This window comes from Mustela erminea, chromosome 1 (assembly GCF_009829155.1).
Source record: "Mustela erminea isolate mMusErm1 chromosome 1, mMusErm1.Pri, whole genome shotgun sequence".
Lineage (NCBI taxonomy): Eukaryota > Metazoa > Chordata > Mammalia > Carnivora > Mustelidae > Mustela > Mustela erminea.
This window is the reverse complement of record NC_045614.1, coordinates 154,421,153-154,439,404: the sequence shown is the minus strand read 5'-3', so window position 1 is coordinate 154,439,404 and position 18,252 is coordinate 154,421,153. Positions and strand designations below refer to the sequence as shown.

General features: G+C 34.7%; 1 protein-coding gene across 3 annotated transcripts in view; it reads right to left on the bottom strand.

The window, feature by feature from the left end:
- The window catches only part of GSK3B (glycogen synthase kinase 3 beta), a 205,667-nt gene that overhangs the window by 80,551 nt on the left and 106,864 nt on the right, over positions 1 to 18,252 (bottom strand). For all 3 annotated transcript variants that reach the window (XM_032347642.1, XM_032347623.1, XM_032347633.1), the window contains exon 4: positions 7,991 to 8,101. In XM_032347642.1, coding sequence (XP_032203533.1) covers positions 7,991 to 8,101 — 111 coding nt within the window. The remainder of the gene's footprint in view (positions 1 to 7,990; positions 8,102 to 18,252) is intronic.

Genomic DNA, 18,252 nt, shown 5'->3' with positions numbered 1-18,252 from the left:
ACCAATCTTCCTATATTATCTTTCAGAAATAAGTAGACTTTAAAATGCTATTAAAAAACGCATCCTTGGGGCACCTGGGTGGCTCAGTGAGTTAGAGCCTCTGCTCCGGCTTGGGTTGTGGTCTCAGGGTCCTGGGATCGAGCCCTGAGTTGGGCTCTCTGCTCGGTGGGGAGCCTGCCCCTCTCTCTCTGCCTGCCTCTCTGCCTACTTGTGATCTCTCTCTGTGTGTGTGTCAAATAAATAAATAATATATTTTTTAAAAAGGGGCCCCTGGGTAGCTTAGTGGGTTAAAGCCTCTGCCTTCAGCTCAGGTCATCGTCTCAGCGTCCTGGGATTGAGCCCCGTGTCGGGCTCTCTGCTCAGCAGGGAGCCTGCTTCCTCCTCTCTCTGCCTGCCTCTCTGCCTACTTGTGATCTGTCTGTCAAATAAAAAAAAAATGCATCCTTGCTGATTATTGACATCAAATTGAAGGGATATTTATTTCAATTCTATTATTAAAAAAATACACTGAGAAACTGACTCTGCAGGGAAGCTAGCTGAGGAAGACAGGGACTCTATCAAGAAAGTGAATATATCTTAAATATGTTTATCCCAAGGTTGGTGTTTAAATTTTTCTGACTACTTACCTTCTGATCCCTACCTCAAAGTTATATATCATGGAAAGAATTTTTGAAATGAGTTCAACTCAAGTGTATCAGTATCTTGGTTAAAATAACGACAAAGTCAAAGGTCAGGAAAGTACTGATAGAAGGCACTACCTTCAGAGGCTACTGTTAAGGTTTACTAGGTTTGCAGAGAACCCGATGCCTGGCTCCTTCCCAGGACCCTAGGATCATGACCTGAGCAGAAGGCAGAGGCTTTAACCCACTGGGCCACCCAGGTGCCCCAAGGCTTACTAGTTTCTGGAAGTTAACATGAGGCCTACTTTTCTGCAGACAGGCCCTGATAAAAACTACAGACAACTCAATTTCAGTACATTCTTAATGTTATACTGAACTAAAGCTGGATGAGTTTAAGCCTTTTTAAAAATGAAGCATGATATAAAATGTATGAAAGAGATCTTCAATAAGGTCAGCATTTTGTCCCCAAAGTTAGAATTAAGGGATGTAGGGGTGCCTGGGTGGCTCAGTGGGTTAAAGCCTCTGCCTTCGGCTCAGGTCATGGTCTCAGGGTCCTGGGATCAAGCCCTGCATAAGGCTGTCTGCTCAGCGGGAAGCCTGCTTCCTCCTCTCTCCCTGCTTGCCTCTCTGACTACTTGTAATCTCTATCAAATAAATAAATAAAATCTTTTAAAAAAAAAAAGAATTAAAGGATGTCGGTATTCCATATAATTTTAAAAAGCTTCCTAATTCTATCATGTTATTATTATTGTTCAAGATATCATCATATCTCCAAGTCCTAAAGCTTACTCTCAGAGTTCTAAAAGTTAAATTTACTACTACTAAGAAAATAAGCTCCAATAAGAAATTAAGTTCACAGGTATTAATTTATTAAAGGAGAGATTTTACTATCAGGGTGCTAATGTCTGGGTCAGCAATCACCAGTGTAAAAAAAATGTTTTGTCAAAAATGCTTAAGACCTTAAATGAGACTGAGGCATTTTTTTTTTTTTACTACATTCATTCATCTAAAAGATCTAATCTGTATCCATTCTCCTCACTTTATCTTTTGAAAAGATACAGAAGAAATGTACAATTTCATATCTATTTTGTTTTAGACGCTGTAAAAGTGTATTTACAGGAAAATGGAGAGGACTTCTCTACTATCAAGACAGCAGTAACAGTAACAAGAAAAAGCTACTATTCTAAGTGCTTTGCATGCATTTTCATTTAATCTTTATGTAATAATAGGCATTATTATTTTTGTTTTCCATATAAAGTGCCTGAGGCACAGAAGATAAGCAATTTATCCAAATCAGATACTAAATACTCCATAGTGGCTTGGGAAAGTATACCTCTTTAATAATGATTTCTGTGTTTTATCATATTTTTATTCTATTAAATGAAAGTATAAAAATGTAACCATTAAATAGCTTGATCACCAAGTAAAAACAAGAATGATAAACTCTTAGAAACTCAGGAGATATTTAGCACATTTTAAAATTCAAGATTGACTGATAGATTTTTTTAAAGATGTTATTTATTTATTTGTGAGAGAGAGAGAGAGACAGCGAGAGAGGGAACACAAGCAGGGGGAGTGAGAGAGGGAGAAGCAGGCTTCCCGCAGAGCAAGCAGCCCCATGTGGGGCTTGATCCCAGGACTCTGGGATCATGACCTGAGCTGAAGGCAGACGCATAACAACTGAGCCACCCAGGGGTCCCTCAAGATTTATTCAATACATACTGTCAAACCAAGCCTGTTTTACCCTTTTGTTTAGTTCATTCTTGCAAGCACTCTGCGAGATGCATATTTATCCTCATTTTCATAGGTGTGGTAACTGAAGGCCAAATGAACAGTCTGATCTGTTACAAACTTATCAAATCTAACTCAAGTCCACTGTTCTTTCCTCTTTGCCACTAAATCTGTTTAAAACAAACAATACATAACAATTTTGTTTATGATTCACAAAAATGCAGCCAACTTTCTTGTGTCTCCAGACCAAGTTCTTTAACCTGTCTTTTCAATTAAAAAAAAAAAATTAAAATTCACAATGATGATTTTCCTGGTTTCAGACTTTAATTTTAAAACCTACTTAGTTATAGAAGATGCTCATCAAAAGGCAAAGGTGCTCAAAAACTTTTTAACTTGTATATTAACCACCATCAACTACAAAGTGACCCATACTATTAAAACTGAAGAAATGTTTGAAGCAATAATATAATATAATATAATACTACTTCTCCAGAAAAAATGAAAAAGTGGATGTCAAACAATTACAAAGGACTGTAGCTGCCATTCTGGTGACATCTATGCTAAACAAGTACTTACTGGATGGTCAGGTCCATGAAGGCAAGAGTATATGTGTTTATTATTTTTACTTCATCTCCCAATCCAATATTTTTCACAAAACATAGTTTTATAAAACCAGGTAAAATGAATAAGTGAATGAGATCAAATTATCAATTTCAGACAATGTTTTTATCTTTTTTAAACTCTTAAAAATAAGAATAGATTTGAGTCCTTAAAAAACAGGCCAACAGCTCAGACTCTGGAAGGGCTACGGTTATATAAAAGAAGCATCCTTTTTTCCACAAGGGGGTGAAAGGAGTGTTAGATCTTTCCTTGTATGCCGACTTCAATATGCATATACCTTATTTTCTTTTTTACAATATAGGATGCCAAAGATCTCATCCAAATATATGCTGTCAAAAACACTGAAAACATTGTGTGCCCGGTGGTTTAGTCAGTTAAGCATCTGACTCGGTTTCAGCTCAGGTCATGATCTCAGAATCCTGAGACTGAACCCCGTGTTGGGCTTTCTGCTCAGCGCAGAGTCTGCTTGAGATTCTCTGCCCCTTCCCTCTCTGCTCATGCCCTCTCTTTCTCTAAAAATATACATAATCTTTAAAACAAAACAAACCACAGAAAATACAAGGCTCTTTACTACATTATTTGTAATAACAAAAACAAAACAAACACCTGAAGGGAAAACAACAGACCATTAACAGGTAACCAGCTGAATAAATTAGGATATAGCCATATAATACACTAATATGGAGCTATAAAAGGAAGGTGAAATAGCTATGTCTATCTATGTTAATAAAGAGTGATCTCCAGAATGTATTTTTAACTTAAAAAGTATCATGGAGGAAAAATGTACATATTATGTAACTATTTACATAAAAAGGAGGTGGAAAAATAATTATATACATCTGCTTATTTTAAAAATGGGAGGACTATAAAAAATTTAAATATTTAACTGGGGGAGAGAGGAAATAGAGAAGAAACAGGTATAAAAGTTAAACTTATTTGATGATAATCCTTATTTTGTAGATTTTACTTTGGAACTACATAATATTTTATATTAATGTTGACATAAAATTTAAAGCAAAATTAATTTTAAAAAATATTTTTAGGGAGGGGTGGGGTCAGAAGGAGAAGAGAGAGAATCTTGAGCACACTCCATGTCCAGCAGGGAACCTGATGTGGGGCTCTGTCTCATAATCCTGAGATCATGTTCTGAGCCAAAAACAAGAGTGAGGCTCTTAACTGACTGAGCCACCCAGGCACCGCATGAATAAAAAAATTTTAAATGCAATCTCCAATAAAAGTAAAATGAAATAAACAAAGCTTGGAGTGCCTGGGTGGCTCAGTTGGTTAAGCGGCTGCCTTCAGTTCAGGTCAAGATCCCAGAGCCCAGGGATAGAGTCCTGCTTGATGGGCAGCCTGCGTCTCCCTCTCCTCCACCTGTGCTCTCCTGTACATGCACTCTCTCTTTCTCCCTCAAATAAATATTTAAAAAAAAAAAAAAGAAAGAAAGAAATGAACAAAGCTTAATGATACATACTTGCACAGAGAGGAAATACTCAATTTAAGAGAAAAATTTTACTGTTCATACCTAATAAAATATACCATAGAAATAAAAAGAAATGCAAAGTGATCTTAAATTACTTTCACTTGGTTGTGGTAGTGTCACTATTATTATTCTAAGACTATTATATGTAAAGTATAGGACAGAACAAGTAATTATACTATCAATGTAAAATGGAATTTTTAATGTAAGAGAAAGAAAATATAGATGGAAGATTGTTAACCCCCCCTCAATATTTAATGAGCAATGTCAATCTATATTAACCTTTGAGATAAAAAAAAAAGATGTATTTTATATGAAAAGCTTATTGAAGTATTTTCTAACTCTGTGCACTAAAAAACCCAGAAAGAATAACCAACCCTGTAGCAATTTCCTCTCCTAACATTAGAGATGGTAGTCTCTAAATATCATTTCTCACTTAAAGAATAAGGTCTCCTTGAAGAAAAGGTTGATTCCAAGTCTGGGGAAGAAATGTATAAGATGAACCTAGAACACTACCATGCTAGAAAGTAAAGAAGTTATCAAAGATTAGATTATTGAGACTCAGGCAAGAAGTTTTAAAACAAACCTACATAACAAATACCTTGTTGATCACTTCTGGAGGAACCTGTGAACCAACTAATTATAAATTTTTGTAAATTAAGGGATATAATCAAATACATATCCTGTATTTATTATATAAACTGTACCTCAGGTAATCAAATACTTGATGTGGGAAACTATTTCAGCTTATAAATTTTTTTGGATAAAGATTTCATTTATTTATTTCAGAGAGAGAGAGAGAGAGACAGGGTGAGTGGTTGTGGGAGGGAGGGAAAGGAAGGGGAAGTGAATCTCAAGTGGACTCCACGCTAAGCGCAGGGTGGATCTGACGACCTGAACTTGAAAACAAGAGCTGGATGCTCAACCAGGTAGGGCACCCAAGCGTCCTCCAGCTTATAAATAAAGAATAAATAATAACTTAAGAACATGCATATTTTGTAATCCTTTATAAATTAACAGATTTAGGCAATGATCAATGGTTACAAGCATCACAAAAAGATATTGTGTTCTTCCTAAGGAAACCGCTCAATAATACATATGCAGTAGTCTTGAGTCTTATAAAAATATATCTAATCACCAATTTGCAGGAAATACAGAAGGCAGAGCAACATATTAACACTACAGTAACCCAATCAGCAAAACTCAGACCATGAAACTGCACATCAACTGACCCAGTTTGTTTAATACCAAAGTGTAAGAGAGAATGGTCTGTAAGTTAAAAGAAAAATTAGACACATATATCAGCCAATTATAAAATACGCACCTTACCCAATTCTAAGAAACTTAAAATCACACACACACACACAAGCAATAAAAATAGTAGATATCTAAAGGTGTTAGTGATTAACTATTTATTTGTATAGGTAAAGACAATGATATTGTAACTAAGCTTTTTTAAAAAGAAAGACCCTATCATTTACACGTATATACTGAAATAGTTACAGATGAAAATAACAGCATCTGTGACTTGTTTCAAAATAAAGGAAGTGGGGAGTAGAGGGTGGTATAGGTGAAACAAAAGTGGCCATGAACTGATCATTGTTCAAATAGTATAATGGGTACATGGGGGTTGATTATTCCATTTTCTCCTTTATTTCTATTTGAAATCTTCAATAATAAAAACATATATTTAGAGTGACCAAAGACAAGATCCTGAAACGAGTAAAATTTCTGTAGACAGATATAGGAAAAGAAAATCACTTGGCACATTTTATGTTAAATGGTGAGAGAACAGGTATTGGCTTAGCTATGGAGCAATATAGATATGCTAGGAGGGAAGTGAACTTGAAGAGTAGATTCAACAGAGGTATTACTACCCCTCTCTCGGGAATTTTGCCAATTCAAAAGAATATGACCTACCTAACTTCTTTAGTAACACTATGTATTTTTTGTTTTATAGTTATTTGTGTAATTGTTTTTCTTCTTATTAGAGAAGGAATAAAATATTTTATTAAGCTTCACATTGTTCTGCAATCATTTAGCATTTGTTTGCTGAATTAGAGTTGAAATAAAAAACTCGTCTAACTACTGTGTACATCTTATTAAATGTCCACATGTTGTTTTTTTAAATCTAGTGTTAAGATTTTCTATTACTTTTATTTTACAGTCCCAAAAGTGCTTTCTCATATGTTAAATTCACCTTACAGACCAACAATGCTTAATTGTGAGCAGTAAAGAAATGAATACAATTTTACCAACATGGAAGCTAAGTAGAGAGTAGATCGGTAACTGCCCAAAAGCACTTAACTTAATAGCAAAGTTGGGTCTCAAAACTAGGTCTTCAGGAACTAAATCTAGGGTTTCTTCTGCTTCATAAATCCATCAACATTCTAAACTGAGATGTTCAAAGATTATCTAGATTTAGGGACTTAAAAGGGGTATTCTAGTGTGCAGATTATCTTGAATAGGACCCACTATTTTAAAATTAGAATAAAGTACTAAAGTATATTTGTAGTACAAAAACCGTGTCTTTTAGTTCCTCCTATTATCAACTTAACCACCAACTTCAACCAAGTTTGATAAGTCCAAATAAAATTATACTGGAAGCAGATTTTTAAATTCCTAGCACTGAATTCAACAGGAATACTGACTCCTTGTCATAATTATCTAGCTACCAAATTCCTGCTTTGGTACCCATTTTATCACTATAAAGTTTAAAATTGTAACTATTAAGCAAAATTCAGTACTCAATCTTAAGACATTCAGAGTCAATTTTATTTTCTAAAGTCACTCCTATAAAGGATAAAATGCAAAAAATTGTATTTAGATAGCTAGACTTTGAAATTTAACACCTAGTTAATTTTCACAATGTCATAGTTAAAAAATAATAATCTGTGTGTCAACCATACTTCAATAAAATTTTTTTAAAGATCTGAACAATCTAATAATAATAATGAAAATAATGTTTCTAATCAGCGATCAAAACTTTAATCAGAATTATGCTGGATAAATTCCTAGCAACTCTTGAGTTCTTTCACAGAAGCTGACATTAGGTACTAAAAATTAAGTAACACCTTCATAGAGTCTGTACATATTTAAAATTATAGGAAATTTAAAATTTAGCTACAGTTAAGCTGAATCTATAAATGGCAACATAATGTTTAATCTGATCATATATATACTTTATAATTTTATATGATATGCCTGCTCCTTTTTCAGTCTATGCCATAATAAGGGTATCCGAAATTAAATAAACAGGTGTATGGCCAGCAAAATTGAAATCCACAAATGTCTGTGAAAAAATTCACTTGTCAGAAATATGACAAGATATTTTTAATATGTGAGTCATCAAAGTTTAAAAGGTGAAGGTTTCACACTTTAAAATTATATAAGAATTCAATGAAGATCTAGCAATACCTACTTTGCAGCTTCCCCCACTTGGCATTATATACAATAATACAGTTAAAACATAGCCAGCACTTTCCTTGGCTCATATTAAGTACTTTTTAAAATGGGAAATTGCTCCATTTTTACATACCTTGACATAGATCACAGGGAGCGTCTGTTTGGCTCGACTATAGTGTCTGGCAACTCTGTATACTGTTTCCGGAACATAGTCCAGCACCAGATTAAGATAGACTTCATCTTTCTGAAAGAGTTCATTAAAAACAGAAAAAACAAAATTAGAAACTAGTATTTTATATACTCAGAGCAAAATCTCTATACATTTACTCAGATTTTTTTACTTTTACTTATTCACACTTTTAAGATTCATGCATTCAATTCTAATTATACAAAAGTAATTCAGAATATAGTCATAACAGTAAAAACAAGTCTACTGTACCTTTTTACTAACAATTTCATGGTAAAAAATAATAGCCATTTCAATACTGCTAAGATTTTTAATTATATTTAAACTATTATTTTGTAGTAATATTTTAGAGGATATCACTTGTCACAAAATTTCCTATTTTCTAGTTTGAGAATCAGTGCCCTTTTATCCTATCAGGAAGCTGTCATGGTAGTAGAGTGAGTGCTAAATTAGCAGCAAAGATTTCCAGCTTTTGCTCGGCTACTAACTAATGCAACACTTAATCTCTCTAGGCTTCAGTTCCTTCAACTAAAATATGAAAAATTGGACTAGATGTTCTTCACAATTTCTCTACAACCTCTACAAAGAAGATTCTATGGTTATCTGATAGTCTATAATTAGTAAAATAATCACTTGTCTTATACAAGTAACTGAAATAAAAAGAGTAATTTATAAGGCAGCAAGTTACCATACTCACAAGTGTATACTGCAGGTCCTATGTTTAAACATCCTTTCTCAGCAGCCTAAAGACACCAATCCAAGATCAGTAGATAGAAAGAAAGGAATTCCAACTAAGTACCAGGCAGGAAAGAGGAACAGAGTGCTACCTCTACTCTGTTCATGTGAACAATATCAGATGGGTAAAATGAAGCAGAAAACAAAGTTGAGAATCACTGTGTTCAAATCTAGAAATGGCTGCTGAAGGGGAAAATCTGTAGATATACAAATTTTCACAATCTGAAATCAATGTTACCTACCAAAACGAAGTAAAGAATTTCAGTTTTCAGCATTTACTGAGCATTTTCTACATGTCAGTAGCCACTATAGAGGAAGTAAAGGTGGAGGCATAAAAGAGACAACATCTAAATGGAGTATGAAAGGAGCGTTTAAGGCATAGAAAAACTATGAAGGCATAGAAAAACAAGATGTGGGGTCAATGAAAAACAGCAGAGCTCAGGAAACAGTTTAGTGAGACAACGTGCCATCAACTCTACTACCTTTTCATTATCCCTCCCTCTTCCACGTTCTCCTCTCTTCTCTCCATATCCAGCTTACATCACAAGGTCTACTATCACCCTCATTCTCTAACACGCGGTCAGTAAACAACAGCAAAGGCCTGCTGCCTATTTTTATAAATAAAGTTTTATAGGAGCATAGCAATGTTCATTCATATAAGTATTTTCTATAGCTGCTCTGGGGCAGAGCTGAGTATATAACTGAGACTATAGCCTGCAAAACCAAAAATATTTACTATCTGGCCCTTTATGAAAAAGTGTGCCAAGTCTGCTCTAATATATATCCTTTTCTTACATCAGACCTGTTTGATAAACCACAAACCTGGTTAAATCCAGCTACCCATTCATTCCATGCCTGCACCCAAACTGCTGAACATGGCTACAAAGAAATCTAAAACTGTGCTGCTTGGTTTCACAGTAAAGTCATCATCAAGAAATTCAATTGGCCCAGCAATTACATATTTGCCTAGTCCTTTCACTTTTCCCAAATACTTGAGTTCTTCTTTCAGTCTGACCTCCAATACCTGTCTTCCCATCCTCACCCTCAGCTGATGACCTGGCCTGCACCATTACATGTGCCCACCTACAGCATCCAACCCCATATGCTCCTATTTCCCTTCTCTAACTAGTGATAAAGTGACTAATATCCTTGTAAAGGTAAACCCTCTACATGTAAAAAATGATACTATTCTGTTCTTCCTATGAAGAACTTCCTACACTTCCTATGAAGAACTTCCTACACTTCCAATATACTTGACATTGCTAAGGCTAAAAACGTTAGAATCATCATTAGTTCCCCCACTCTCCTCCTTCTCTTACACATATACACACACGAAAGAAAGTATTAATGGTACTATCTTTAAAATTTATTCATGATCCAACCATTTCTTATCATCTTCATTGCTATAATCCTAGTCTGAACTACTATCACCTCTCATCTGGATTATGGCAGTATCCTCCCAAATGGTCTTTCTGCTTTCACCTTTCCCCTTTGGTCTAATCTCAACAAAACAGAAGTTAAATGGTAGCTCTTCTACTACACCTCATTAAGATTTATTCTTATAAAGTGGTCTACAAGGTCCTCCATACATACTTCCTTATTTCCATCCTCTACTGCTGCCCTGCTGCTTGTTCATCTCTACTGACAATAATTTCCTGCTGTTTCCTGAACACAATTGGCAGGATTTCATATTCAGGGCTTCTATACTGATCACCCCTTAAGCCTGGAATGTTCTCCCCCTTAGATATACACATTGCTCTTGTCTCAATTCCTTTAAATCCTGCTAAAATGTTACTGTTTTAGAGTAGCTTTCCCTAATTGGGCTTTCACCAATTTCTCCATCCCATACTCTTACCTGCCCTGCCTACTTTATTTCTCCCCATGATACTTAACATTTTCTAACCACATAGTTTACTTTATATTGTCTCCCCCCACCCACCTAGACTAAGCTCAATGAGTGATAAGATTTTTGTCCGTTTTGTTCATCATTCTTCTCCACCTAGAATACTGCCTAGCACATAGCTGGTACTCAATAAATATCTGCTGAATGAATTAAGCACAAAAGCAATGAATACTATTTAAAAATTAGGATGGCAGTTATACACATCTGCTTTAACTCAAACAGCACTGTGAAAAGCAGGTATGGAGGTTGGGGGGAAGAGGGAAGTTGAGAGTGAAAGCAGTGTGAGCTTCTAGAAACGTCCTACAGGTATCCAAGACCTAGACTAGCATTTAGACAATAAGGACTGAAAGAAAATGGAGGTTAGGAGAGGCAGGTATATTGGCTACCTAAACATGAGAGTAATAGAGAACCTCCTGAAGCAAAGAAATTGGGATTAATTAAACAGTCTCTAAACCTGGGCGACTAGGCAGGTAATGGAACAAGGAAAGCGTAAAGAGGAAAAAAAGGTATGAAGGAAAAGTTTTAACTTTGATTTAATGGAGGATCTCTGATTTCAGAACATTTTAGGTGGATATGTTCCACAGATAGCTGGAAATGCAGGTCAAGTCAAAACTCAAAAAAAGAGAATGGAGTATGTCTAGAGATTTAGACAGTAGCTAAAACTATGAGCACAGCCTCACTCAACTAGGAAGTGGGGGTACAATAAGAGAGTGAGAAGAGACTCAGAGTGTAATCCTAGAAAACATTAACCTCAAGGAAATTACATTAGGGGACAACTTTGTAAAGACTAAGAAACAGAACTAAGAGGCATTAAAAAGCAAAGAAATTTCAATAATGATGAGATGTGGAACAGCAAGGTGTTTCACTGGCAGGAGAGATAAGGACTGAAAGGTTGTTAATATCATGGTTCAGTGATGGTCCTGGAAAGAGCAGTTTCAGACCATGGTGCCAGAAGCAACCAACCTATACTAAGATCAAGAGTAAGCAGATGGTAGGTGAGGAAGAGGATGCAGCTAATTTAGTTTGTTCTTACAAAATCCACTGTGGTGAAAGTAAAAAGCAAGCCAGGAGCTGATAACTTGAGGAGAGGCAAAATAGATAGAGGTTGTAGAGAAATTGTTGATGTGCTTTTCATTTGTATTTTTTAAATGGCTAAATGATAACCCAAATTTATTGTAGGCTGAGTGGATAAGGACAGAATAAAAGGATGGAATAAAGTGATAAGAAAGGAAAGAAAAGGGATAACTGATAAAACAATGTTCTAGAACATCATGAGAAATGAGAAACAAGAACACAGAGTACCATTCAGTGCAATTAAAAGGCAAAGTTAGCATTAGTCAAACAAAACATGGAAGGCCAAACTCTGATAGCACAAGTTCTGTGACCACAAGGAAGTTACTTAACTTCTTTCTGACTCAGTTTCCTATAAAACCACACTAACAATGGCATCTACTTTAAGACTATCTTGAGATTATAATAATCTACAAAAAGCTCTTTAAGCGCATTACCTGGCAAATTATAAAGATTTAAATGTTCACTATTGCCATGTTTAGGAGGACATGATACCACATTTTTCTTCCTATATATCTAAAATAAATGATTAGGTTAGAAAGAATTCTAAGTTAAGTAAGTGTATGTCTGATAACCCTCCTTCTTGTAAAATAAGAAATAAGGTCATATGTAGAACTAAAGGCAGCAAAAGCAAGAGAAGAACATTTGAGAGATCAAGATTTAGACAAGAAGTTCTAAGTGAAGATGAGGTCTACTAAAAGGAATACATAAATAGAATACCAAACTAGTACCACAAGAATATGTAGAGAATTGAAGGAATGGTGAGTCTTGGGTTTCAGAAAGATCATTAACACAGATGTTGAAAATCAAGAAACATGATTTTAATAAATCATTTGACAAAGTTAATCATGATATATTTATGAATAACCTGAGGGTATATATAGCACTGTATTATATATAATTTAATTCATTTGCTAAACAATGACACCAAAAGCGAAGAATAAAAAGATGAAAACATAAATGTCAAATTCAAGGAAGGTTTCTAGATGTAGGACTACAAGCTCTGTCTTTTTCTTGTCCCAATCAGTATTTTCATAAATGATTTAATATATTAGAGGTTGCAAAAGCAAACACCTTCAATGAATGGCTAAGCAACAGAATGTAAATGTGTGAAGCCAAAATGTGTAATGCAGTAAGGGGTAGTGGTTGATAAATCAGATAGACAATATAAAACATAACTAGAAGCATCCTAATTCACAGAAATACTAACAGAATGTGCTAGCCAAATAAAACACACCAGGGGATGAATTTGGCAGTCAGTTTATAATTTTTGACTTTCACATCACCACCAAAGATTGACACAAATCTACGAATGGCTTAAAATGGAAGACCATAAGAATTTAAAGACCTCTAATAGTCTGGAAAGCTAAGCTAAACCTACAGTATAATACAAAACCCTGTGATTAAATTCAAAGTACCAATTTATTATGTAGACTGACAGGTAGACTTGACAGTAACTCAGCTGGAAAATAAATGAGGTATAACTGAGGAGAACTCAAAAGGCAATCAACATTGAGACACGCTTAATGAAAAAATGCAATGTTAGGTTACAGATAAAGTACTATGTTCAGATCAGTAAAGATAATTCTACTCTTCTTTTGCACAGTTAAGGCTTCATGTGATGTACTGATGATACCCATTTTTAGGCAATGTATTTTTTATTCATAACATTAACAAAGCAGAATATATCAGAGAAAAGTCAAAGAAACCAGGTCTGCTATAGGCTGAATGTTCTAAAATACTACCCTATGAGAAATATGGGGGCTTAAATTATATTTAGACTACTACTTTGCAGAGTAACATAAATCTCTGCTCATAGATACTTTGTTGTAGTTTTTTAAAAAGATTTTATTTATTTATTTGACAGAGATCACAAGTAGGCAGAGAGGCAGGCAAAGAGAGAGGAGGAAGCAGGCTCTCTGCCGAGTAGAGAGCCCGATGCAGGGCTCGATCCCAGGACCCTGGGATCAGGACCTGAGCGGAAGGCAAAGGCTTTAACCCACTGAGCCACCCAGGCGCCCCTAGATACTTTGTCTATTCACTCCATTTATCACCAAAAATTTCCAATTTCTTTAGAACCACAGAGGAAGTCTGTCCATTTTGTAGGTATAGTATAAATGACCATATGCATTTAAAAGCCATCATTTTGAGGACACCTGGGTGGCTCAGTCAGTTAAATGACTGCCTTAGGCTCAGATCATGATCTCAGGGTCCTGAGATTGAGCTCCACATTGGGCTCTGCCCTCAGCAGGGATTCAACTTCTCTCTTTCCCTCATTCATGCTCTCTCTCTCTGAAATAAATAAATAAAATCTATGGGGAAAAAAAAAAGGAAATTTCCAAAAAACTGCATGATATACAATTTAGGAAGTACTTCTCTCAGTGGTTCAGTTATTCCTAGTTATCACTTCTATTAATAAACTACTCCCTAACTGCTCATAACCACTCCTCTATGAACTTCTCTCTAAAGTCATTCATTCAGGAAGAAATTTAAATGACAAAATTTCGATCACACCTAATGACAACTAAACAAGAACTGGGAAAAGTCCATCCTACATTTGGAAAACAGATAGTACTATGATGTTCTTATCCTCAGATGATTTTTGAAGTCAAGGAAACAAAATTACTGGAGGCTGCAGTTCTAAGTAGAATCATGCTATGATTCTAAAAATTTGATGGGATGTGAAGTGACATATAATGGAACCCAATAATAAGACATTCAACCAAGTATCATGATAGTCCAGGATTCTCCGCAGAATTGAGTTAGGGAACTTGGACTAACAAAAAACTCCAACAAACAAAAAACAAAAAAACTTGAAAATGGATCTGTTTTCTCCAATGTTGTGTGCCAGGTTGGCTAGAGATGGGAATAACACTGACAAAGTGGGTGTGGTTGAAAGAAAGAGAAATATTCTTTTGCTTAGGAGAAGTGGGGTGGGAAAGGAGGATAAACACTTGGAATACAACAAGATTATGGTAAGCTTTATCCTCATCTAACACCATTAACACAAAGTAAACACCAAACTATCAAGTTTAAAAAACAAAACAAAACAAAAAAAACAACCACCAAAAAACCCATAAATCTACCAGAAGAAATCATGAATGTGTTTATAATCCTAGAGGACAAAATATCTATTATAAGCTATTAAGGAAAATGATGCCAAGTTAGATCACACAAAAATGTAAAACTTTTACACTAGTTTCTGAAAAAATAACAAAAAAACCAGAACCAAATTATTAAAAGACAGCATTTTGGTCTTCCAAAAAGTATTAGAATTAACGAATTCAGTAAAGTTGCAGGGTTATAAGATTAATATGCAGAAATGTTGCATTTCTATATGTTAATGATGAAGTAGCAGAAAGAAATTAAGAAAACAAACCCATTTATACTTGTATCAAAAAGAGTAAGATACCCAGGAATAAATTTAACCAAGGAGGTAAAAGACATGTACTCTGGAGGTAAAAGACATCCTTTTACCAAGGAGGTAAAAGACATAAAACATTGATAAAAGAAATTAAAGATGACACAAACAAATGGAAAGACAGACCATGCTCAGGGACCGGAAGAATGAATATTGTTAAAATGTCTACGCTACTCAAAGCAATTCACAGATTCACTGCAATTCCTATCAAAGCACCAACAGTATTTTTTTCACAGAACTAAAAGAAATAATAATCCTAACATTTTTATGGAACCACAAAATATCCCAAATAGCTAAAGCAATTTTGATAAAGAAGAACAAAGCTGAAGGTATCAGAATCCCAGATTTCAAACTGTACTACAAAGCTATAATAAAACAGTAGGATACTGATATAAAAATAAACACATAAATCAATGGTTTAAAAAAACGGAGCGCAGAAATAAACCTACCCTTACATGGTCAATTAATCTATGATGAAGGAAGTAAGAATATACAATGGGGAAAAAATTCTCTTCAATAAATGGTGCTGGGAAACCTGGACATGGAAAAGAATGAAACCAAACCACTGTCTTACATAAACCACCAAATTCCTAAAAGAAAACATAGGCAATACATTCTTGGACATCAGCCTGAGCAAAATTTTTCTGGATCCATCTCCTCAGGCAAGGGAAACAATAACAAAAATAAACAACTGGACTAGAAAACCATCAACAAAATGAAAAGACGGTGACTAGAAGAAGATACTTTCAAATGATCTGAGAAGGGGTTAATATCCCAAATATATAAAGAACTCATACAATGTAACACCAAAAAACCCAAATAATCCAATTAAAAATACGCAAAAGACCTGAACATTTTTCCAAAGAAGATATACAGATGGCCTACAGGCACAGGAAAAGATGCTCAACATCACTAACCATCAGGGAAATGCAAATCAAAACCACAATGAGGTATCACCTCACATCATCAGTATCAAAAAGACAAGAAATAACAAGTGTTGGCAAGGATGTGGAGAAAAGGGAATCCTCATGCACTGTTGGTGAGAATGTAAACTGGTGCAACCACTGTGGAAAACAGTATGGAGATTCCTCAAAAAATTAAAACTAGAATGTCCATAAAATCCGGCAATTCCATTTCTGGGTATTTACTTGAAGAAAATGAAAACACAAATCTGAAAAGATATATGTACCCCTCTGTTTATTGCAGCAGTATTTACCGCAGCCAGGATATGGAAGCAACCTAAGTGTCTATCAGTAGATGAATGGATAAAGAAGATGTGGTATATATATACAATGGAATATTTCTCAGTCTTAAAAAAAGGAACGAAATCTTGCCATTCATGACAACATGGAAAATATTAAGCAAAGTGAATAAGTCAGACTGAGAAAGACAAATACTGTATGATTTCACTTAATTAAAAATCAAAAGAAATGAACAAACAAAACAGAAACAGACTCATGAAGAGAGACAAACTGATGGTTGGCAGAGAGGAGGGAAATGGGGGGACAGGTGAAATAGATGAAGGGGAAGAGGATGTACAAACTTCAGCTTTAGAATAGCTTACAGTACTGTAATAACTCTGTGTGGTGACAGGTGTAGTGAGCATGTTATGATGGATGTAACTGTCGAGTCACTAAATTGTACAATAAAACTAATATAACATTTTATGTCAACTATAATTTTAAAAATTTGACAATTTAGCAAAAATATTTCTGCTTACATATGACAAAGGACTAATTTTTAAGATACAAACAGCTCATTAATTATGATCTAAGTCAATAATAAAAAACTAACATTCCAACAGAAAAAACTGCAAAGGGATATAAACAAATGGCCAATAATGGTCCTACCAATGGGGAATAAGAATTAAGATATGCAACCCCATTCATAATTAAAGATACATAATAAAAATAACAATGAGCCACCACTGTTCACCTATCAAATTAGAAAAGAAAATTCAATCTAAGAAAACTAGGGTTTGGAACAGGGTTATGTACAATGTGCATCAACACACACTTTTGGATAAAACCCAAACTCTTAGAACCTTTTGGGAAATCAATGGGCTAATAATATATTCATCCCAAAGCTAAGACATACAGACATCCAACTCAACTCAGCAATGCCATTTCAAGGAATCATGTGTATGACAATGTATGTCTGTTTATGTGCATACACAAAGACTATTGAATTTGTGGGGAGCAAGAAATTTAAAATAATCTACCTTCTTAGGTACAGGCTGTGTACAGTGACTTCCTTTCAGAGGATAGAGCATGGAAAGGGGGTTTTTTAGGGGAAGTAACTTTACAGTGGAGAAAAATGAAAAATATTAGGTCAGCCAGGTGATTTAAGGTTAGTAACAACAGCTACAGTTGTGCTAATACTATGTCCCCTTGATACGATGTGATGAAATGGCACTGTGGACTTTTTCAAAATAACCAGTTTATTATGAGATAAATATTAAACAAACCCCGGTAGTGAGGCAGCCTATCAGTACTCCTCAAAACTATCAAGGTCAGCAAAAACAAGGAAGCCTGAGAAATTGCCAGTCAAGAGGAGCCTAACAGACATAGTAACTAAATGTAATGTGGTAGCCTAACTGGGATGATGGAAGAAAAAAAGACATTAGATAAAAACTAAGGAAATCTAAATAAACTATGGAATTTATTAGTAGTAATGTAACAATACTGACTTATTAACTGTAATAAACATAACCTTACTTACATATTAACAGTAGGAGAAAATTGGGTGCAGTATCTATGCATATAGACATAAAATGCTGTATTATAATATTTTGGGGAAAAGAGGGGCAACATGGTCCAAAATAATATTATTACAACAATGTAATAATATTAATTAATAATTAATAATATTAAATATAATAATCAATATTATTACATTAACATGGGATATATGTGCTCATATATGCATACAGAAATTTACCTCTAAGGAGAGGGATTTGAGGATTTAATGATCAGGGTAAAGAAGACTTTATATTTATCTACTGTCCTGTATTATTTCAATTTTTATACAATATGCATTATAATAATATTTTAGTGCCACTAAAATACTAAAATAACA